Below are 23164 nucleotides of genomic sequence, written 5' to 3' on the forward strand. Positions count from 1 at the left end.
TTTAAGGATTCGTTCCTAAAATGCAACTGGAAATCCACCCGCAGCAGTCTTTTATAAAGTATTTTTTTTTTTAACGCTTTATCCCTTAATCGGCATAGACAGTGACTAGTCATTTCAGCCTGCCACTATGACACTAGGGTCTCTAACAATTACTTTTAAATTATTATTGGACATTGTACAACTTAAATACAACTCAGTACAGCTGAGTTCACCTGATGTGTCATGCTCATTTCTAACCCACCCGCTTTACCATTCCCATTCGCAGGCGTTATATTGAGTCATTTCACATAGAAAGTTGCGGCAGAGTTTTAGTTATATGCAAGGCTCCAATCAGTGTATTAAATTAAGTGAAATGATAACACGTTTTAGTGGAAAAACGTATCCTGGAGCAGCAAAAATGTTGCTATTTGAACGAGGCTCAATCGGAGACTCGACTCTCTGAGCCACTGATCGCCCCTTGGAGGAATAACCGTTATTAGCAAGCAACAGTAGCCATGTTAGCCATATATGTTTTTTTTTATTATTATTTATTTTTAAACAATGTACATACAATTATTAAAAATCAGGAAGAAAGTGAAATTAAGATAAAATAAAAAAAAATAATTATAAATGTATATTGTTCCATTCTCTAATAATTAATGTAACTGAATTGGATCACTTCAGTACCGGAAGTGATCCAGTGCGCATGTCTAAACGGTCGCGGGAGATTTGGCTTTTGGTTTGAATGGGCTTCTGCGGCGACCGAGACAACACGCGAGAGACAAACAAATAATATTATGTAGCGACGATAATGGCCGGTTTATGTAACCTGACGGGGTTAGGCTCTGATTCGTCCGAAGAAATAGACTCATCCGTCTCCTCAGCGAACAACAAGAGTTTGCGTTTGGCGGAAAAAGAAAAAAGGAAAGGCGAGGCGGATCCTTTTAGGCTCGCGGTGAAATATCTTTCTCAGGGTAAGTTCTGCAGGTGATCCGTAAGATAACAACAACAACAACAACAACAACAACAAACAGTTTTGCTATGTTTACAGTGGGCAAAATTACGCAGGTCTATGAGGCAGGAATTGGTTGTGGTAATATAAACAATAATTATGCTTTAAATAATTTTCTTTAAGAAAGCAACAATTTTAAACTGTTGTCCCTTGCACAAAAGTACAAAGGCACAGTGATGGAATAAGTTGATAATACTTTGATATACTTTCTTGTATATTTTCTGTACTTTGATATAGTCACGATACAGAACGCTTACCATATTTTTGTGTCAAGGCATTTAACATGGGAAAGGTATCTAAAATTCCATGTTACATGGTTAGCAGTAGGATCTAAATCTTATGTAATCTTTTAATGTTTTGCTAAAGCATGTCTAATATTAATTGGGCACTTCATCTTTTCTGCATCCAGCTTCATCAGTACAGTTTGATGTAAAGGGATAGTTTACACTAAAATGAAAATTATCTCATCATTTATTCACCCTCATGCCATCCAAGATGTGTATTCCTTTATTTCTTCTGCAGAACACAAATTAAGATTTTTCGAAGGATATCTTAGCTCTGTAGGTCCATACAATGGAAGTGAATGGTGACCAGAACTTTGAAGCTCCAAAAAGCACATAAAGGCAGCAGAAAAGTAATATAATGAATTATAAATGCATGAAGAATGTGAATCGCCAGAGAACATGAAAGTGGAAATTTATATTAAAAAATGACTTAAATGTTGATCTGTTTCTCACCCACACCTATCATATCACTTCAGAAGATATGGATTTAACCACTGGAGTCAAACTGATCACTTTTATGCTGACTTCTTGTGATTTTTAGAGCTTCAAAGTTCTTGTCACCATTCACTTGCAATGTGTGGACCTACTGAGCTGAGATTTTTGTATTTTTTTTATTCTTCGTTTGTGTCAAGCAGACGAAAGACAGTCTTACGCATCTGAGATGGCATGAGGGTGAGGAAGTTTTTCGGTAGACTATTCTTTTGAAAATGTATGTATTTGTTTGTGCTGGTAGGGCATCTGCCCATCTAGACTAATTCAAACTCGTATATATCTTGTTTATCTAAGCAAAGACGGTGTCTTCATAAGGTTTAGACATGTCTTTTTGAGGCTCTTTGAGACTTGTGCTTTTGTATGTAACAGTGGAAGCTGGCACAGTTGTCCGAGGGAATGATGAACTGGAGAGGAACATGGTGGTTGTGGAGACAGTGGCCCTCAGTCACGGTCTGCATCCAGAGGTTATCACAATGCTTCTGGACATGGCTTTAAGCCTCAATGCAGGTAAAATCAAACAGATTACTTTTTTTTTTTTTTTTTTTTTTTTTTTTTGCAACAAGCAAAATTAGTGATCAGAAACATTATGTTAGTGAGATCATGATTGAACATTTCAGATGTTGTTCAGGGTGCTTTCACACTAGCACTTTTGGTGGGCACCCGAGTTTGAATGACGTCAAAGTTCGGTTCGTTTTGGTGATGTTTTCCAAAATCGTGTGTGCTCCCAAGAACCGCACCCGAGACCGCTTGAAAAGGTGGTCTGTGGTATGGTTCATGTGAACTCCGGTACGGTTCGCCGCTGATATGAACGCAACAGTGCCAAATCGCAGAAGTGAACCGATTGTGATGACGCATAATTTGTGCCTTTCCAGGCTCCTGATTGTGATTATTATGGTATAATGCATTTCTCATACCTGCTTGTGTCCCAATAAATCTCCATCAGAGAGCAGCTCACATTCTTCACATCTCTTGCAATGCATCCGCGGGCTCACGGCAGACAAACGCTAATGTTCTTCACATCGTTGCACGTTCAATGCATCCGTGGCAGACAACTACAAGTGTCATTCTGTGCATGTAAAGTTTTGGTGGTAAAACCCAAAGAGATTAATACTTTAATAACACAGTGAAGCTGATGCCTTCTTGAGTTGTTACCTAGTTACAGTGGTAAACAGCTGCTGCTTGTACTCCCATTGATGATGCAATTGGACCGTGGTTCAGCCCCAAAAAATACGATGTGACAGAGACCAGCGGGGGCAGGGGGATGGGGAGAAAACAAAATCTGGTTCGGTCCAAGCAATCGAACCAAGTGTGAAAGCACCTTCAGTCTCATTCTGCTGAATGCCCTGTGTAGGAGTCTGCTTTAGTAGTTCATCACATTGATCTTGCTTAAATTGATCAAACAGGTACTGCAAACTGTACCCGAGTGCTTAAATTTCTCATACCTGCCACATCGGTGCCACAGGAGGCTATTGTGAGAGGGGTGTCATGGCTGTGTGTAGGGAAAATGCCAATGAATGCACAGGTAAGAGCTGTTTTTTTTTTTTTTTTTGTATCTGGTTGTTGATGAAAAGGTTGTTATTTAGCCATGTATTACCTACCGCACATTAAAATTGAATGCTCAAAATTCAACATTCAGTTAAGTCTCTTAATTACTTTTTCTTTTAAGGTTCTCTTTGTCCGCTGGGTACTCACTGTTTTTGACCTGATTGATTGCAAAGACAATTTGAGATCCATTTATGGCTTTATTTTCAGCTTTGTGACTGAAGAAAATCTGGTTAGTTCTTTTTATGATTGTTTTCCCAGTGTTATCACATGTGCCAAAGCTTACTTTAAAGAATATATTGTTTATGCTTTAAAGTTGAAGTGTGTATTTTTTCTGTTAACACATGTGCCAGCTTAAAGAGATAGATCCCCCAAAAATGAAAATTCTCTAATTTACTCACCTTCATGCCATTCCAGATGTGTATGACTTTCTTTCTTTTGCTGAACACAAAGATTTTTAGAAGAATATCTCAGTTCTGTAGGTTCATACAATGCAAGTGAATGGTGACCAGAACTTTGAAGCTTCAAAAGCACATAAAGGCAGCAGAAAAATAATCCATATGACTCCAGTGGTTTAATCCATGTCTGAAGCGATCTAATCAGTTTCGGGAGTTAGAAGAGACCAAAATGTAACTCCTTTATCACTGTACACCTTGACACTTCAGTCTCCTTGTCGATCATGATTTCAAGCTCGATTACACTTCCTAGTGCTTGATGCATGCTCAGAGTGGTAAATGGCGCTAAGAAGTATAATTGAGCTTGAAATCATGATCGCAAAGAAACTGCTGATGTCAAGATTAATAGTTAAAAATGGAGAAGTTTTTTGTCCGTTCTTACCCAGAACCGATTGGATCACTTCAGAAGACATGGATTAAACCACTGGAGTCATATGGATTGCTTTTATACTGCTTTTATGAGCTTTTTGGATCTTCAAAGTTCTGGCCACCATTCACTTGCATTGTGAAGGCCAGCAGAACTGAGATACATTTTTGTTTGTGTTGTTCAGCAGTAGAAAGTATATCATACACACCTGGGATGGCATAAGGGGAGTAAATGATGAGAGAATTTTCATTTTTGGGTGAGCCGTCCCTTTAATATGCAGAGTCAACTATAAGCAGTCGATTGGTAGGTTAATTTCCGCCAAAAGTATGGCACTATCAAAACTTTGCTCTCTTTGTTGAGCATCCCAACCAGCCAATCAATGGCAGACAAAGTGTTCTGGAAGCATGTTTGAAAACAATCATATATTTGGTGCTGCTAGAGGCAAAGAAATTACACACTTCACCTTTTAATCCATTAACCTACATGTATTTTATATTACAATTTAAGTTCCTTAGTGTTGATTTTAATAAGCACATTTTTCCTTTCAGTGCCCTTTTATCTGCCACTTGTTGTACCTTTTAACCATGAGAGAGCATGGTGAGTTCCTGATTAAGTGCCTTTAATTGTGTGTTCATGTGAATAGTCATATTACATCTATATGCAAACGGCACATAATTTGTTTTATTATGGTCCTTGACAGTCCACCCATACAGAGTGAGGAAATTACTGGATATGCAGGCCAAAATGGTAAATGTTATACTGTATAATGTACTGGATACAGATTCAGAAAATGTGCTAAACTATGTACATTTTACATTTAAAGGACTGTGACAGTTTTGAATTCGTGATATGGATTCTCTCTTGTTCTCTCTCTGTCATTTATTAGGGCAGACAACCTTTCCTCACTCAACTTCTAGCACTTTACAAAGTATTCCACCCAGACTTAGTGACACTCTCTCTTCCATCGAGAGTGAGGGTAAGTGTATTTGCCACTGTTTTCACCAACAGAATACTGTTCACTGCCAGGTCTTTCAGGATCTTTTTTTTTATTTTCTCCCCAATTTGTCCAATTCCCAATGCGTTCTAAGTCCTTGTGGTGGCGTAGTGACTCGCCTCAATCCGGGTGGCAGAGGACAAATCTCAGTTGCCTCCGTGGCCGAGACCGTCAATCCGCGCATTTATCAAGTGGCTTGAGCGCATTACCGCGGAGACGTAGCACGTGTGGAGGCCCATGCTATTCTCTGCAGCATCCACACACAATTCACCACGCGCCCCACCGAGAGCGAGAACCACACATTATAGCGACCATGAGGAGGTTACCCCATGTGACTCTATCCTCCCTAGCAACTGGGCCAATTTGGTTGCTTAGGAGACCTTGCTGGAGTCTCTCAGCATGCCCTGGATTCTAACTCGTGACTCCGGGGGGTGGTAGTCAGTGTCAATACTTGCTGAGCTACCTAGGCCCACCGGTCTTTCAGGATCTTTGTGTTTTTTACAGACTGCTATTTTCTTTTCTTTTTTCAGACTGGCTTCAAGAATCACAACTCCACCTGGAAAGTGGCTCTTAGTGCTGTACAGAGGAGAAACAAGGGTGCCGTGATGGTTGACCAGAGCCTGAGTTTGGGTGTGAAAGAGAAAGCATCATCCAGAAAACGAGTATGATGCCATCATTGTAATACTGTAAAGAGCTTCACAGAAAATTGACCTCTCCATAATAATAGTATGGCCTAAATCACAGGGATGGGTGACCATAACAAATTAAATGTAGTAGAACAATCATTGAAAACCTAGAAAATCTCTGAATATTAAAATTGTGAGTCATCGAAATTTCTTTAGAGAATGATTTTTTTCTTGCTATAAATATTAAATATCAGCTAGAAATTGCTCATTGTGAGTGCAAATGATTTATTAAAATCCTATTCCAGTAATAATGAACTGCTTTAAAAGCAATGGAAATTAATTGGTCAAACAGTGTTGAAACCCTTTACATTCTTTAATCAGTAACCCTAATCTAATACATTGGTGTTTATTCACAATCTGTGATGTCCTTAGAAACTGCATCACCTGGAAATACCTCCTCTGAGTTCAGCGTTTGACAACAATTCCAACAGGAAAGTTTTTGGCCTGCAGGAGCTCCATTCTGTTAAACAGTTACTTGAGAACATTCACAATATAGAGGTAATTCACACAACATCTTTCACCCTCACAACACTGTTCTCGGTAGAGCCGAAGTAAGAACTTGGGTTCAGTGTTGCGCTGGACTTTGAAGTCAGATAAAATCTGCCCAAATGTTGCAGGCTGGGTTCAAAATTGTCACCCACATGAGCACCATGGCTCATCATTTATGGCCTGGCTCCAAGCTTTGTTTCTTTAAAACCCATTGAAATGCTTTTTTTTTTTTCCTGTGTTGATGAATTTGTTGTATGACAGGTAAATGTAGTTCACCCAAAAATGAAAATTCTCTCATTTACTCACCCTCATGGCATCCCAGATGTGAATGACTTTCTTACTTTTGCAGAACACAAATTAAGATTTTTAGAAGAATATCTCAGTTCTGTAGGTCCAAACAATGCAAGTGAATGGTGACCAGAAATCAGAAGGTCCTAAAAGGACATAAAGGAGCATAAAAGTAATCCATATGACTCCAGTGGATAGATCTGTATTTTCTGAAGCGATATGAATAGGTGTGGGTGAGAAACCGATCTGTATTCAATATAAGTAGTCCTTGATAACTGAAATTCTACACTTTTGGTTGGTGCTGGTCAAAGTTTGAGATTTATAGTAAAAAAAAAAATTTAATATTTATGTTTTTCTCACCCTCACCTATCTTATCTTAAATTCAAACAAAATCTAAAATAAAACAAAGGCAATCTGAGTAAACACAAAACACAGGTTTTAAACGATAATGTTGTTTAATGAAGCAAAAAAATTATCCAGTACAAACTGGGCCTGTGTGAAAGAGCATTTGCCCCCTTAGTTGCTAAATCCCCAAATCTATGAAACTGCATTCATAATGGGGTTCAGCTGGACTAGACACACCCAGGCCTGATTACTGCCAGCCCTGTTCAGTCAAATCAACACCTAAATATAACTTTTTCAGCAGCATGAAACTGGCTAAAAGGTCTCACCCAGTAGCACACTATGCCAAGGTTGAAAGAAATCCCAGAAATGATGAGGAAAAAGGTGATTGGAATACATCAGTCTGGGATGGGTTACAAAGCTATTTCAATGGCTCTGGGACTCCAAACCACAATGAGAGCCGTTATCTCCAAATGGAGAAAACTTGAACTTTCCCAGAAGTGGCCAACCTTCCAAAATTCCTCCAAGAGCACAGTGACGACTCATCCAGGAAGTCACAAAAAAGCCAAGGACAACATCCAAGGAACTGTAGGCCTCTCTCGCATCAATAAAGGTCGGTGTTCATAACTCCACTATCAGAAAGACACTGGCCAAAAATGCCATCCATGGAAGAGTGGCGAGGCGAAAACCACTGCTAACCCAGAAGAACATTAAGGGTCATTTGAATTTTGCCAAAACACACCTTGATGATCCTCAAGCCTTTTGGGAGAATGTTCTGTGGACTGATGAGTCGAAAGTGGAACTGTTTGGAAGACAGGTGTCCTGTTACATCTGGTGCAAATCAAATGCAGAATTCCACAAAAAGAACATCATACCTATGGTCGATCATGGTGGTGGTAGTAGTGTGATGGTGCAGGGATGCTTTGCTATTTCAGGGCCAGGGCGACTTGCAATAATTGAGGGAAACATGAATTCTTCTCTACCAGAAAATCCTAAAGGAGAACGTCCGGTCATCAGTCTGCGAGTTGAAGCTCAAGCGCAACTGGATTATGCAGCAAGACAATGATCCAAAGCATAGGAGTAAGTCCACCTCTGAATGGCTCAGAAGAAGCAGAATTAAAGTTTTGGAGTGGTCTAGTCAAAGTCCTGACTTGAATTCGAGTGAGATGCTGTGGCAGGACCTTAAACGGGCAGTTCATGCTGGAAAACCCTCCAATATGGCTGAACTAAAGCAGTTCTGCAAAGAAGAGTGGGCCAAAATTCCACCACAGCGTTGTGAAAGACTGATCTCCAGTTATCGGAAGCGTTATTGCTGCTAAAAGTGGCACAGCCAGCTATTAAGTTTAAGGGGGCAGTTCGTTTTTCACATGGGTGGTATAGGTGTTTGATAACTTTTTTTTTTTTTTACTTCAATAAAAATACATAGAGTATTTGAAAACTGGATTTTGTGTTTACTCATGTTGCCTCTGTTTTATATCTCGTTTGAAGATCTAAAACAATTTAGTATGAAAAATACACAAGAAATTACACACTTTCACAGCATATAATTATAAAAAAAAATTATAAATTATAAAGCACTGTAAATTTGTAAACACCCATGTGCAAGCCAAGGTGAGTCATGGTCAAGGAGGTTTTTGGTCAGTTTTGTTGAAAGGGAAAGACTGTAAAGTTATTTATCTGCTAAAAAGATAATATAAAAAAAATTGTCTAGATGGCCATTTCTGACAGATTTGAAATTGAAGCCGCAGGTCCCTAATTTTGATATGCCGATCTATGTTCCATCACAGCTGATTCATCATTTTAAACTGACTGGATGTGGAAACGGGCATGATTTGCACTTCTCTGTTTTGGCCACTTTGTGGAGCTAAGCCTTCACAAGATCAATGAGCATAATGTGAAGTGCACCACATCATTATGGTGTTTGATAAAATTTGTATAATCATTCTTTCAAAGCAACTAAACATTTCACTGATGTAAATAGATAAGTATTTTAATTAACAGATTCTTTTTTTTCCTAATGTCAAAGCGGTTTAATATTTATCAACACATTCATCCCTGTAAGTACTAGACAGTATGCTGCAGCACTCATAAAATGTTTACAATATCAATGAGCCCCTCTCAAAGAATGTTTCTTTGACACTTTCACTGATCTGATTTAAATCTTAGTAAATCTCTTTTAAAGGTGTGCAAACATTTATGCTACACAAAAGTTGCCATCTAGTTTGCACAGTGACTATTCACATCAATATGTTCCTGTGCCATTTTTAGGGTTATTTTAGGTCCTGCAAAAGGCAAGGATAGAGTATGCACTAAGCAATGGAGTCAGCCATGTGTAAAAAATAAATCAGTCGTGGCCATGGGGAAGGATCATTGATTCTTTCCTGCTGTGGCACCCCCATCATTAGAACCAGTTGTTTCTCAGATGAATGATACATGCTCGTTAATAACAGAATGAATCAGCCATGTTCGTTGTCAGTCTGCCATAATTATTTATTATTTGCAAAAATCCCATATTGAGAAGCAGATGTCTATAAAGTGACAAAGTACAGTGTTGCAAAGAGTTTGATCAATAGAGAGAATGGTGGAATTGTGTGTTTTTGAGCTGTCAATTTCAGCACAGGTTTTAAAGGGCAACACAAGTAGGACTGAATTGGTTTATTTACCTCCAGTTGTTTTGACAGCTCATGGTTATGATAAAGTTCTTGAATTCTGCGTAAATGGGAGTTGCATTGCATTTCGTTGCTTAACGCTGAGGTCGTAACTCCTTTTTTAGTTGCCTGCCCAGATGGGTTCTCTGCTGGGATCAGCTCTGGCTCTGCAATACCTGGACTGTGTACAGGATGAGTCTGCCTTCCTACGCCTTAACTTTTGGCTTGGACACTCATTGCAAGAGGGTACATATACCGTACAGTATTCAATGGTGATGGGTTAGGGTTTGGTTTAAAATGTGGAAATATCCTGGAATTCTAAAATTGTGTGTTTTTTAAAAAAAGAATTTAAGCCCTACAAAAGGCATGGAAATTAATAAAATCTTAAAGGAATGTTTCGGGTTCAATACAAGTTAAGCTGAGTTGTCAGCATTTGTGGCATAATTTTGATTACCAAAAAAATTTATTTCGACATCCCTCCTTTTCTTTAAAAAAAAAAAAAAAAAAGCAAACATGAGGTAACAGTGAGTCACTTACAATAAAGAGAATGTGGAACATTTTTGGAGGGTGTAAACACAATGTTAAGCTTATAACTTTATAAAAGCACTTACATTAAATCTGTTAAAACGCATGTATAATTTGACCTGTAAAGTTGCTTAAATCGTAATTTTTACAGTGAATTTAGAGTTTTAAGACATGTTGACATTACATCGTCATGACAATGAAGCTGTAAAATTGGCTATAACTTTACACAGAAAAGGTTAGTAAGTGATTTTATCACACTAAAATAATTTTTACACGCATGTCCTTTATGTCTTGTGTCTATACTTTTGAAACGGTGTGTATTTTAACGTTCAAAAATTGGCCCCATTCACTTCCATTTTAAGTGCCTCACTGTAACAGAATTTTTGTTTAATTTTTTAAAAAATAAATTTAAGAAAAGGAGGGATGAGTCAAAAAACATTTTTGTGGTAATCAATATTATGCCACAAATGCTGTCTATTGAGCTTAACTTGTATTGAACCCAGAATATTCCTTAATGTCTTGGAATACACATACATTTTTAAAACATGCATTGAAAATATAATTGTCTTTAGTTATGCTTTGTTGTAAATATTCAGTTGGCTAGACATCGCTCTTTTGTAGAGTAAAACATACTCGAAAGCTAAAGCCATTTAGCTCACCAAGTCATTCCCTTGAGTTGGTTCTTTTCTGTGAATCTGGTTCACAAATTGGTCTGACTGATTCATTAGCTAAAGGATCTGAATCAAAGTTATATTTAAATACCCTTATCTAGTAATCACAAACGGACTGATAAGGGCATTGAAATGTCACAGAAATGATTTGGTCAAAGTGTGGGAACCCTGCATACCGTAATACTGAATTTTATCAAACAGCCTGTATGTTCCCCTCTCAACCTGCAGTAGCTGTTTTTCACCGTATTTTTTTTTTTTTTTTCTCCTGTGTTGTGGGCAGAGTTTTTACTTTGTCCTGTGGATGGGAGCTCTGACAACACTTCCGAAGCCTGTCGCTTCCTGAGCACCATCCTCTCTTCACAGAAGTTCCTGCAGGTAAGACAAACAAATAGAAGACAAATATTACCCAGTAGGAAATTAGCATTGGTAGCCTCAAGGGTTGGATCTTCAATATAAGAAACATTTGGCAGTTTATTCTATGAACCCTAGCACAGCGCATCTATCAAGTCCTTGCTTCATTCCTCTTGCGTGCTTCTGAAAAATTGCCACTGTTCAGCCTTCTTGTGAAATCATCCAGTTGACATATTGACAGGATTTGTGTCTGTGTTGTTCTCAGGAGGGATTCTCCAGCACAGAGAGTTTCCTTTATAAGTTCTTGAGTGTGTGGGATGGCTGTCTGCTCCGGCCACAGATCCTGGATCTTCTCAGTGACATCCCGTTGATGCCCAGCTTCTGTGAGTGTCTTTATAAGAAGTGTCCTCGGTTGTGGCCTCTGAGTAATATGAGAGCAGAGCAATTTTCCCATGTAACTTTTTACAGATGCTGGTTGGAAGCAGTTGCTGTTAGCAATACAATAGCACAATAATTTTTTTCCCTTTAATGATTGTTTTATTAGGGCTGTCAATTTAACACGTTAATTAAGTATATAAAAATAGCAATTAAAAATTGCATTCAAATGAAAGTATTTCATCATATTGACTTCTAAATGCACTTTCAGGGTTCACATGGTCATGGAAAAATTATGGAAATTTTATAATTGTGTTTTACAGGCTTGAAATATCATGGAAATGAATAAAATCTTAAGTCATGGAAATTTCTGTTGTAAATGGTACATATTTTTTTCTAGTTTTTCTGTGTATAGTATTTCATGAGCTAGATATTGCTTTTGTGTAGAGTACAACTTGCTCTTAAGCCATAGTGATGTTCAGTTTGTCAGTAAATCATTCTTTGAGTCAGGTCTTTTCTCTTTTGTTAAAACTGCACTTTGTGTAATGCATATCATGTAAATAATTTGATTAAAACTATTAATAATCAATTGATAGCCCTAGGATTTTTATGTCTTATCAATTAGCAATCGCCTTTTTTTTTTTTTCTGTGCATTTATTTGGTTAATGCCATGTTATTTATCCTGTACACAAAAAACATAAACCAGGATTAATTATAAATGGGTGTTCTGGGTAAAATTGCCATCAAAACTGCCTCAGATATTTATAAAAATGCGAACAAAAATGGCCTTATAATGAATTTCTTCAAACATTTTTCTTTCCTTTGTGTACAGACATGAAAAAGCTTCTTTTTGAGCCACTGAAGCAGCTCTATTTTACCTCCACTGTATTTTTCAAGGTTTGTATGCATTTTTCATTTGTGTCAGACCCAAGTTGAGCATTAGCGTGTGAGCCAGATTATGTGAACGAATGCTTAAACAGTTCCAACATGAGTGAATTAATCATTCCACATGAGGCCACGGCATCTTTATATTTCCTCTGATGTTGTTTGAGTGCTGTTTTGATTCCGCTTACAGCAGTTGAAAGAAGGTTCTGATTTTCTTTTAGCCCTTTTATGAATGTGCCATTCTGCATCGTCCTTTTCACAGTGTAGTGCCATCGAGTGTCTGAACAGCATGCTTGTAAAGTGGCTGACATGGCATTCCGTCAGCACGGTGGAGGGCGGCTTGGACATCAGCCTCAACAGCAACAGCACCATGTAAGTATCCCAAAAGCATTTAAAGGTGCACAGTCATTTTTCCTCTCATTTAAAAAGTTTTACACAAATAAATAGTTCTTCACTAAAATGTTTAAAATCATCTACGCTCACATGAGATGAAGACTCCACTCATATGAGTAGCCTATTAAAAGGTATGGTATTTACTTTACATGGAGAGAGTCACCTCAAACTCGAGATCCCATGATCGACCAAATACTTCCCACATTATCTGACATGTTCGCATGTAGAATAATTTAATCATAGTTGATGGCAAATAGTGCATTTCAGCAATGGAAATGGCAAAGCAAAATGTATTGCTTTTTCATGATTCTTCATCTACATCACTAGGTGTCAGCGCAACATAAAAAAAAAAACTTTTAAAGGGGTCATGACATGCCCTTTTTTATTTTAATGTTACTTGACGTTCACATGATATTAGTAAAGTTTTTTGCACAAAAAACATTAAATATTTGTCTACATATCATTTTTCCATGCTCATTCTGACTCTGTCAGAGACGCTCTGTTTTGGTGCTGCTACTCCTTTAAGGCGACAGTAATTGTCCACTGTTATGATTGGCTCTCTGCTCTAGACTGACCAGCTCTCTCAATGCCATCTTACTGCTATTAGACAGGGCTACTGAAGTGATAAGGTGAAGTAGGTGTTGATGTGGTGTTGTGGAGGTGGTCAGATGCTAGGGTTGCCACAGTGTACGGTGTTACTGGTTTTACTCTCTAGAAGGAACAACACTGGTGTGAAATTTTATACCGGGTAAAAAGGGGAAACATTATGAACGGAACTTCTAATATCAATACAATAGCCTAACGAAAAGAATACCATAAATAAAGAATAGTTGCCTAATGAAGAGTTTGTGACCCATGATAAATGAACCTAAATAATGCATTGAAATCCAGATCTTTTTACCAACAAATCAAATTACACAGGCAGCAAAGTATGCACACTGACAGAAGATGTTTAATTGCAGGTAGTGAATATAATGTGCATGGTGGGTAATTGTAAGACGTCTTGGAATCAGAATGACACAAGAAATGCTGTTATACACATACAGGTGCTGGTCATATAATTAGAATATCATCAAAAAGTTGATTTATTTCACTAATTCCATTCAAAAAGTGAAACTTGTATATTATATTCATTCATTACACACAGACTGATATATTTCAAATGTTTATTTCTTTTAATTTTGATGATTATAACTGACAACTACGGAAAATCCCAAATTCAGTATCTCAGAAAATTAGAATATTGTGAAAAGGTTCAATATTGAAGACACCTGGTGCCACACTCTAATCAGCTAATTAACTCAAAACACCTGCAAAGGCCTTTAAATGGTCTCTGTCTAGTTCTGTACGCTACACAATCATGGGGAAGACTGCTGACTTGACAGTTGTCCAAAAGACGACCATTGACACGTTGCACAAGGAGGGCAAGACACAAAAGGTCATTGCAAAAGAGGCTGGCTGTTTACAGAGCTCTGTGTCCAAGCACATTAATAGAGAGGCGAAGGGAAGGAAAAGATGTGGTAGAAAAAAGTGTACAAGCAATAGGGATAACCGCACCCTGGAGAGGATTGTGAAACAAAACCCATTCAAAAATGTGGGGGAGAACCACTACGCACAGACGTATGCAAGACATGGGTTTCAGCTGTCGCATTCCTTGTGTCAAGCCACTCTTGAACAACAGACAGCGTCTGAAGCGTCTCGCCTGGGCTAAAGACAAAAAGGACTGGACTGCTGCTGAGTGGTCCAAAGTTATGTTCTCTGATGAAAGTAAATTTTGCATTTCCTTTGGAAATCAGGGTCCCAGAGTCTGGAGGAAGAGAGGAGAGGCACACAATCCACGTTGCTTGAGGTCCAGTGTAAAGTTTCCACAGTCAGTGATGGTTTGGGGTGCCATGTCATCTGCTGGTGTTGGTCCACTGTGTTTTCTGAGGTCCAAGGTCAACGCAGCCGTATACCAGGAAGTTTTAGAGCACTTCATGCTTCCTGCTGCTGACCAACTTTATGGAGATGCAGATTTCATTTTCCAACAGGACTTGGCACCTGCACACAGTGCCAAAGCAACCAGTATCTGGTTTAAGGACCATGGTATCCCTGTTCTTAATTGGCCAGCAAACTCGCCTGACCTTAACCCCATAGAAAATCTATGGGGTATTGTGAAGAGGAAGATGCGATATGCCAGACCCAACAATGCAGAAGAGCTGAAGGCCACTATCAGAGCAACCGGGGCTCTCATAACACCTGAGCAGTGCCACAGACTGATCGACTCCATGCCACGCCGCATTGCTGCAGTAATTCAGGCAAAAGGAGCCCCAACTAAGTATTGAGTGCTGTACATGCTCATACTTTTCATGTTCATATTTTTCAGTTGGCCAAGATTTCTAAAAATCCTTTCTTTGTATTGGTCTTAAGTAATATTCTAATTTTCTGAGATACTGAATTTGGGATTTTCCTTAGTTGTCAGTTATAATCATCAAAATTAAAAGAAATAAACATTTGAAATATATCAGTCTGTGTGTAATGAATGAATATAATATACAAGTTTCACTTTTTGAATGGAATTAGTGAAATAAATCAACTTTTTGATGATATTCTAATTATATGACCAGCACCTGTAGACATGTGCTTGAAGAAACACACTTCATTATATTTTTAAGAACAGATGACAGAAAAGCCGTTTATGTGCATGTCTGACATGCCGTTTGTTCGGAGGCGTGCAGTCTTGTGGAACACGCGTATGTAAAGGGTTCTCTTTGTTTCAGTCTTATGGAAATTTTTTGCAAGAATAGTATTCTTTTCAATGAGAATATATACACTTTATTTTTTTTTTAAATACAAATATTGTGAACATATTTCTTGCATATTGCCCAGACGTAGCAGGGAACAAAACAAATTTATTCACACACATTCAAAGTCATTATCCTTCCAAAGCAGCTAAACTGGGTCCTGGGAAGAAAGGTAATAAAACACCAACATTAAACCCACAACAACCCACAATAATTGATGTATTTGCCTAGACAACAAAATACCCAACTGGTAGCCCATGATGGAGAGAATGCATGGATGAAATTGGTTCGTTGCCAAAGAGATGTTGCCCTACACAACTGTTGAAAAGCCATCTTTCTAAAAGTTGAACAACACATTTTAATTGCACTTAATTTTTTTTCCACTTTCATTTGAATTTTTAGTTAAATAATAAAGTTAAAAGTTTGAAATCAAGCTGCCTTGCATTGTGTTGGCTATTGCTTAACAAAAATTGTCCAATAGTACCACCTAGCGTCCAACCAGCGGTAATACTGGTGTTAGTCCGTTTGAACGCGAACACCGCACCGGTGTGAAAATTGTGATACCGTGGCAAGTCTATCAGATGCAAATGTCTACCATAGTGTAACATCACAATGTAAAGGAAGAAGAGAATGAGTCATTTTGGCAGCTTGGTTTCAGCAAATGCTCTTTTTGCAGTGAGGAGGAAGTTTTGAGTTCTGAAACTTACAGTATGTTTTTATAGTACAATGACTTATGTCAAAAGGTCCAGGAAAATTTTATTCCTCGTGTCATGACCCCTTTAAAGACAACATGAAATAAAATGTTTAATTTAACTGGTATTTACTTGTCTTAATGTCCCTTCTCCCATTGTGGATGATTCCTGTTATTCTAAAAAAAAAAAAAAAAAGATTATTTTTTTTTTTGTCTCCATCTCTGAACTGATATCCAACAACATGTGGGTGAGAATTATAATTTTTTTTATTATATTAATAAAATATATATAATTTTTATTTTATTTTTTTTCAAACTTTATGGTCCTACTAAAATCTGATGGATAAAAATCAAGGCCCATTCTACATTATTTCCAGCTGGATATTCTGTTTCTCTTGGAAATGCGTTGCTTTACAGAAGTTGAAGAATGAGTTGCAGATGCTGTTGTCTTTAATGTGATTTAAACTTTACAGTGTGTCCTTCAAGAGTTTTGAATCACTGTCAAAAACTCAAGGATTGGAAGAAATATTACAGAAAGAAAAGCAACCACACTTCAGTGATTGTACTCTAAAAGCCTTGCCTGAGGTTAACCACACTGGGTTTCTTAATATTTTGTATTTAAAAGAGATCAATGAACTTCTCCTGTGGTCGGGCTCCGTCTGAACCTCGTTTACCCGCAAAGTGCTCTGTCGAATGATGTGTAATGAAGTGCTGTGGGTTTTTTCCTTTGCCTACCGTATATTGCTTCACCTTGCTGCTGATTTGGTTATTTTTTATTACATTACTGAGATGCACAGCTGAAGGAGAAATTATGAACAAGGGCAAAACCCTATTTGACTCTGCTGGTGTGCCATGCATCAATGCGATACACCCATTATTCCCTTTTCGCTTTGGGTCTCAGTGCTGTAAGAATTGTGTGAGTGCCAAGTGTAGCACAAAGACACATCTGGTGTGTAGGAGGTGTAATTTAAAGCTGATTTATTGTTTTCTCTTTTTCATTTTTTTTTTTTTTCTTTTTTAATATAATACAGTCTAGAAGGAAAACTACTCTCTTACATGTTGTTTTGTGTAAGCTTTCAAAAAATGTGAGCAAAAAGATTTGTTTGCCTCTTCTTAGGACTATGACCTTATCTGGGTTCATGGACTCAGTCATGGAGCTGGTGCGCTTTGTGGGAATGCTGGCATCTGAGGGACTTCGTCTGGAGAACTGCCATGTTCTGCTCCTCAACCAGACACTTGCCTTCTATGAGACGGTACACTCCGCTATGATTAACTTAATTAACGGGATGTTCTTGGCAAAATGACATCAGCTGAAGTTCCAGCCTGAGTTTCACTGAGATTTGTGTGTGCTGTCGATAATCATTTTCTGCATAGTAGATTTAGTATGTTTTGTTTTAATGAGGTCAAAGCATAATTTGTTTTATTTTTTATTATTAATTTTAACTTGTTCCTTGAGGTCCACTTATAATCTCTTTTTATGATCATTTTCTACCCTTTCTCTGGCCCCTAGAATTAAGGCCACATCCACACTAGTCTGTTTTCATTTGAAAGCTCATAACTTCATCGTTGTCTGAATTACACGATAGTGGTCTACCGATATATCGCCAAGGCGATAAATTGGGCAATATTTGGTATTTTCAAATTATTGGCATTGGCACAAAACATGCGCAAATCCAGCAATTTCTTCCTGTGAAGCGCATATTCCTGTGCAGTGCTTATATTTCTTCCAGGAAAGCATGTATTATATGAGTCTGGATCAAAACTGTGTTCCTCTGGCTCACGAATGTGGCGTGACGGTCAATCCGTGACTCATTTAAAGAAGGCTGTCCCGACCTTGTCAGCGTCACAGAGCGGTTCCCGTACATTGTGAAAGCAGTGCAGGTTCACTCCTTCACGCAATTCCAAACATCTGTACCACTATCAAAGAAAAGTCTGTAAATAATTTAAACCCATATCAGTCGATCACTACTATGCGATAATGGAGAGCTTTTTTGGAATGCTCCGTTTTCGGTGGAGGAAAACGCTGTTCTGGTGTACGAGAGACGTAAACAACATGCCAAAACCAATGCGTTTTCAAACGAAAATGTATTAGTGTGGATGTGGCCTAAATGGGCTATTTTTTTTTTTTTTTCTTGACGTGCCTTTTAAGGAATGCCCACATCATGTGTTACATGTATCCAAAAACATTACATTTAAATTTTATTCTTAGTTCAAAGGGTTTTAACAAAGATTTTAAAAATGTATAGTTTTTTTTAGTTGTTTTACTCCTATTTTAACTGGGATTTTCCCATGAAAATAGCCATTGAAGCTGGCATGGTGTAAAAAAACATCATACTCTTATTTCTATCTCGAACTCTTAGTACTTATGAAAAGTATCTATCCTTATCCTAATCCTCAGGTTTCTGTTTATAAAATCAGAAACCTGAGGATTGCAGAACAAGCCGTTTTGGCTTGGTCTTTGTAGACTGGGGAGAAAGTTTTGAGTTCTGAGAGTAACAGTATGTTTTAATAGTACATGAAACTTTTTAGCAAGAGCATTTTGATTCCTCCTATGTCCTTACTTTTAACAGACAACAAACACTGATTGCATTTGTCTTGGTGTACTAATAGTGACATTTCTCTGTGTTGTCATGTCAAGGTGTGTGACATGTTTGTGAAGTACAGCTTGCCTCTGATCATCATGCCTCCGGCTGGTGTTTTCTACCCAGCTCTCTTTGCTACAGACTCTATCAGTTTGGATCGGCTCGGCTACATCATGTACAGGTATGATACGTGAGCTATAAAAAGCTAATTTAGCCATTATATGACTCCGGTCTAATGCCCCATACTGGGGATTTTCTGCTTCAGATGTTCTAAGCTAAGGTAGGGCATCTCAAGAAACAGTTTGCTGTACTTTTGTGTGAGTGAGCCAGGTGAGGGTAAGTTGCTCTTGATCGCCCTCAGTAGTTCCCATGGCAATGGGACACCTGTGTACTGCTGGCTATTCTGAGGGGAACAGCCTGAGCCTTCAGATGCATTACACTGCCTTGGTATAATGCCTGTAAGCAATAGGTGATATGAAGTATGAAGATGCTTTCATCTGCTTTGCCACACAACCCTTTGTACTGTGCCACTGTAAAGTCTTAATAGAAGGGATGGCAGAAGTGCTGCTGGTTCTTTGGTACCAAGTCAATACTTACATAATAAAAATATTATAAGTACCAACTCCGTTCAGTACCAGGGTGCCATCTGACTGACTGACGGCTGCTTTTGAACGTTCGTATGTGTGTTTGCATGCATGCACATGTGAACGGTCAAATGCATTTCTTGTTAACAGTTTTGTTCATTTGTACATACTGAGGGACGAGTCTACGTTTATTGACTCTGGTCATCACTTAGAAAATTAGGTTGAAAATAAATTCATTTCAAACAAAAAGATAGCAGTTCATTCTTCCCTCTCTTATCAAATAATATTAGCATAATATGTTAACTTTATTAATAAAAACCTGTTGTTTCCTCAGGTATCGGAAGAATCTGACCTTGGCTAAGAAACAAGAGCAGCAGAGAGAGGTAATGATGAGACCGTGTCATAAAATGAGCACACGCTGAAGTATGAAAAGCCAGCTGTGTGTGTGTGCAAGGGTTTTGTTTCTGAATAATTTACTCATAATGGGTAAATTAGAAAGACCTTCAAGCTGTGCTCTAAGAATTTATAATGAAGCTCCTGGAGGCTTTTGCTGTAATCCTCACCTTTCCTGCTGAGGATGAAAGGCGAGAATGGAGCGTTCTAGATAGAATCCCAGTGGGCCTTAGAACATGGGCATGGCACTGACATCGCAATGGATGAAATGGTAGACTTTCAGTCATGCCATTAGTGCTGTCTGCAACGATTTCCTCATTTGATCACAGCATTTCACTTTTAGGACATGCAAAATACTGTATATGGGCTAAAAATCTGATTCACTCACAAAGTGGTTCTTGTCTCATCCCATCACTCAACTTGGATCCTCTGAATGGCAACAGGTGTTATTTAAGGATTTAAGATTAGACAACTCCTGTGTCCAAAACTGCATACTGTCACAATATGTACTGTATTTGATGAAAGACACACTTCTCGGTCAGTAAATCAGTATACTGTTTTAGGTATTCATGGGAGTAGTATGAATAGATTTCAGACATGCCGTAGCCGGGGACATGGGCATTTGACCCATGACCTGAATATATATGACGTAATAACCACAGAAGTAGTTCGCCCCAAAATGAAAATTCTCTCATCATTTACACACTCTCATGCCATCCTAGATGTGTATGACTTTCTTCTGCAGAACACAAATGAAGATTTTTAGAAGAATATCTCCGCTCTGTAGGTCCAAACAATGCAAGTGAATGGTGACCAGAACTCATGTCCAAAAATGACAAAGGAGCCATAAAAGTAATCCATAAGACTCCAGTGGTTAAATCCATATCTTCTGAAGTGATATGATAGGTGAGAGTGAGAAACAGATCAATATTTAAGTCATTTTTACTATCAATCTCCACCTTTGACCAGCCCCAACCAGTAGGTGGCTGAATGTGAAAGTGTAGATTTACAGTTTAAAAGGACTTAAATATTGATCTGTTTTCTCACCTACACCTATCATATCACTTCAGAAGATATGGATTTAACCACTGGAGTCTTATGGATTACCTTTTATACTGCTTTTTGGACCTCCTGAATTCTTGTCTCCATTCACTTGCGTTGTGAGGACGAACAGAGCTGACATTTTTAAAATTTGAATCAAAAATTTAATTTGGGTACTTAATGCATAACATACCCATGGAAAGTGTATATCTTAGGTCCCATAGCTGGTCGCCATTTATTTTTAATTTTTTATGACTTTATGCATTCTAATTCATTTAATGGTCCTATGGTATGATAAATATTCCATGTAGTGTCTCAGTTAATATGATCTGGATTATCTTGACTTGAACCTGGAAATTCATTCCTCCTTAATTTTCACTTTTATTACAGCAAACATTTCACATAAGCAGAAACACATACAAAGAGTTTAACCGGAATCTTCAAGCCATGGTGAACTCCTTGTGGAATTCCTTGTGGTGCATTCCTGGCTCAGACATTGAGATTGACAAGGATCTAATTGCTCTAAGCAAAGTATCAGAGCCCTTGTGTCGTTTCGACCTCATCCACCACCCAGCGCTTTTCAGCTATGCCATTGAATTTAATCAGAAGGTGAGTGACACATTCACACACTGGTGACATTTAAAAGCACAAGATCTCATGGTGGTACACTGATGCTTGGCTGTCATCTCATTTGGAGCAATGGAATTGGATTCAACTGTTCAAGCTAATTAGATGATTCTTTTATAGCAAGGGTAAAGTCTTGTGTCACTACTGGGGAGACTGCAGCCTCCACTTGGGTTAATAACTTTAGGATTGGACAAGGAGATAAATGTGGTATTAATGTATCTTTTAACCTGTTGATGCTCATTGACCCCACCCATGGGTTTGACTTTACTTTGCTGAAATGAGTTCACATTTACTATATAGTGTGCTGTTCAAAATTGTTCATAATGTTGACAAATTATACAAAGTGACAATAGATCTGGGGTGGGCGGGGAAATACACATCAATGGAGGATCCATTAATACAGAATCCCATTTTAGTATTCACGGAAGCTGTGTGAGACTGGTGTTTTCTTCATACAACTACCTTTTTTGGTCCGTCTGCAACATTCAACAGTGTTCTAGCAGTGTTGATTTAAGCTGAGGAAACGATTAATATTTATGTGTTCTCTTTATCAGTGTTGGCCAGAGAGGAAGGATGTGGATCTTGGTTCCATAAAGGTACTAAAATACATCATCTCCTTTTTATTAAAAAGTTCCCTGACACTTGCCTGTCATGCCTTTTTTATTTCTGGTCAACATGAAGGCATGTTATTACTCTAAGTCAAATCCTGTTGCAGTATTCCTCACAGTAACTGTATTTGTCATGTTTACAGGCTGGAAAGTACTGGAACTGGTATATGGAGTTCCTCTTTAATCAAGGCTTTGATGGTCTTAACAACTTTATTCGGACCAACACTGGCCACGGCAGCTCCTCTTTCAGTAGTCAAGATGACAGGCAGCCCACAAGCCAGCCTTGATGCTGGCTTGAAGTCCAGGTGTCAGGGGGCCACACAAAGGCCTTTCGATTTCTCTCTTTCAAAAGACTTTGTACATATTTTTAATCGTATTCAGTAAGGCAGAAAGGAATCACCAGTATAACTGTAAATACTTCATTATATACTTTGTTAATGTGCATTTATTACTCATACAAGCCATTTAGTTGTTTTCAAGTCTTGTCTAGTGTTGTGTAAAAAATGGATTATTTTTGCTTTTTATCACAGAAAACTGTTGTACTAAACTAAAACATTGCTATTTTTCATACTTGCAGGGGGGAAAAAAAGAAAAAATTATGTTAAAATCTTTGAGTCTCTTCATATCTATAATGTTTTATTGCCATCTAAAATACAATTCTCATTATTTAGATTGATTTGAAACTGCTCAAAGTATCTTAACAGTCTTTTTATTCCTATCAACCGAATGCAGCTGTGTATCTCTGACTAGTCTCATATTAAAACAAATCCTTTGTTCGCAAATCCAGCACACGATGTAAAGCAGTCACTTGCAGGCATTTGCCATTTCTCGGTCCATCTGTGCAACTATTAAACTTAATACTTTAAACTTGTTTGGGCTTTAATTGAATGCCTGCTAGTCTTTGTAGACATTGGACACAAAGTGTGCATAGCATAGTTGTATTTTGTATTAGATCTATTCACCGTAAAGCAATGCATTTTTAAACAAGACTGACTGTACAAAATCTTTCTTCTTTTAAATATTGAGATGTGATTTTCTCATTTGGATAACATGCTTAACTGATTCATAATTAGCCAA

At 38.0% G+C, this 23164-nt stretch overlaps 1 protein-coding gene across 1 annotated transcript; it reads left to right on the forward strand.

Annotated features, from left to right (window-relative positions):
* Nucleotides 1-706: 706 nt before the first annotated feature.
* Nucleotides 707-23101, forward strand: LOC127417801 (centromere protein I-like). Its single transcript, XM_051658051.1, has 20 exons — nucleotides 707-953; nucleotides 2137-2274; nucleotides 3171-3289; nucleotides 3434-3541; nucleotides 4680-4728; nucleotides 4832-4878; nucleotides 5018-5107; nucleotides 5656-5787; nucleotides 6184-6309; nucleotides 9704-9824; nucleotides 11055-11149; nucleotides 11391-11508; nucleotides 12333-12397; nucleotides 12648-12757; nucleotides 17370-17505; nucleotides 18891-19015; nucleotides 19753-19801; nucleotides 21243-21461; nucleotides 22034-22075; nucleotides 22231-23101. The coding sequence occupies exons 1-20, from the start codon at nucleotides 791-793 to the stop codon at nucleotides 22372-22374; spliced, it is 2196 nt and encodes a 731-aa protein (XP_051514011.1). The 5' UTR covers nucleotides 707-790; the 3' UTR covers nucleotides 22375-23101.
* Nucleotides 23102-23164: the final 63 nt, after the last annotated feature.

This window comes from Myxocyprinus asiaticus, chromosome 27 (assembly GCF_019703515.2).
Source record: "Myxocyprinus asiaticus isolate MX2 ecotype Aquarium Trade chromosome 27, UBuf_Myxa_2, whole genome shotgun sequence".
Taxonomy (NCBI): Eukaryota; Metazoa; Chordata; class Actinopteri; order Cypriniformes; family Catostomidae; genus Myxocyprinus; species Myxocyprinus asiaticus.

Coding starts and splice junctions, on each gene's coding strand:
- LOC127417801 (XM_051658051.1), top strand. CDS start 791: ATGGCCGGTTTATGTAACCTGACGGGGTTAGGCTCTGATTCGTCCGAA. Junction 2,275..3,170: donor GGCTTTAAGCCTCAATGCAG/GTAAAATCAAAC, acceptor TTGATCAAACAG/GTACTGCAAACTGTACCCGA. Junction 11,509..12,332: donor CCCGTTGATGCCCAGCTTCT/GTGAGTGTCTTT, acceptor CTTTGTGTACAG/ACATGAAAAAGCTTCTTTTT.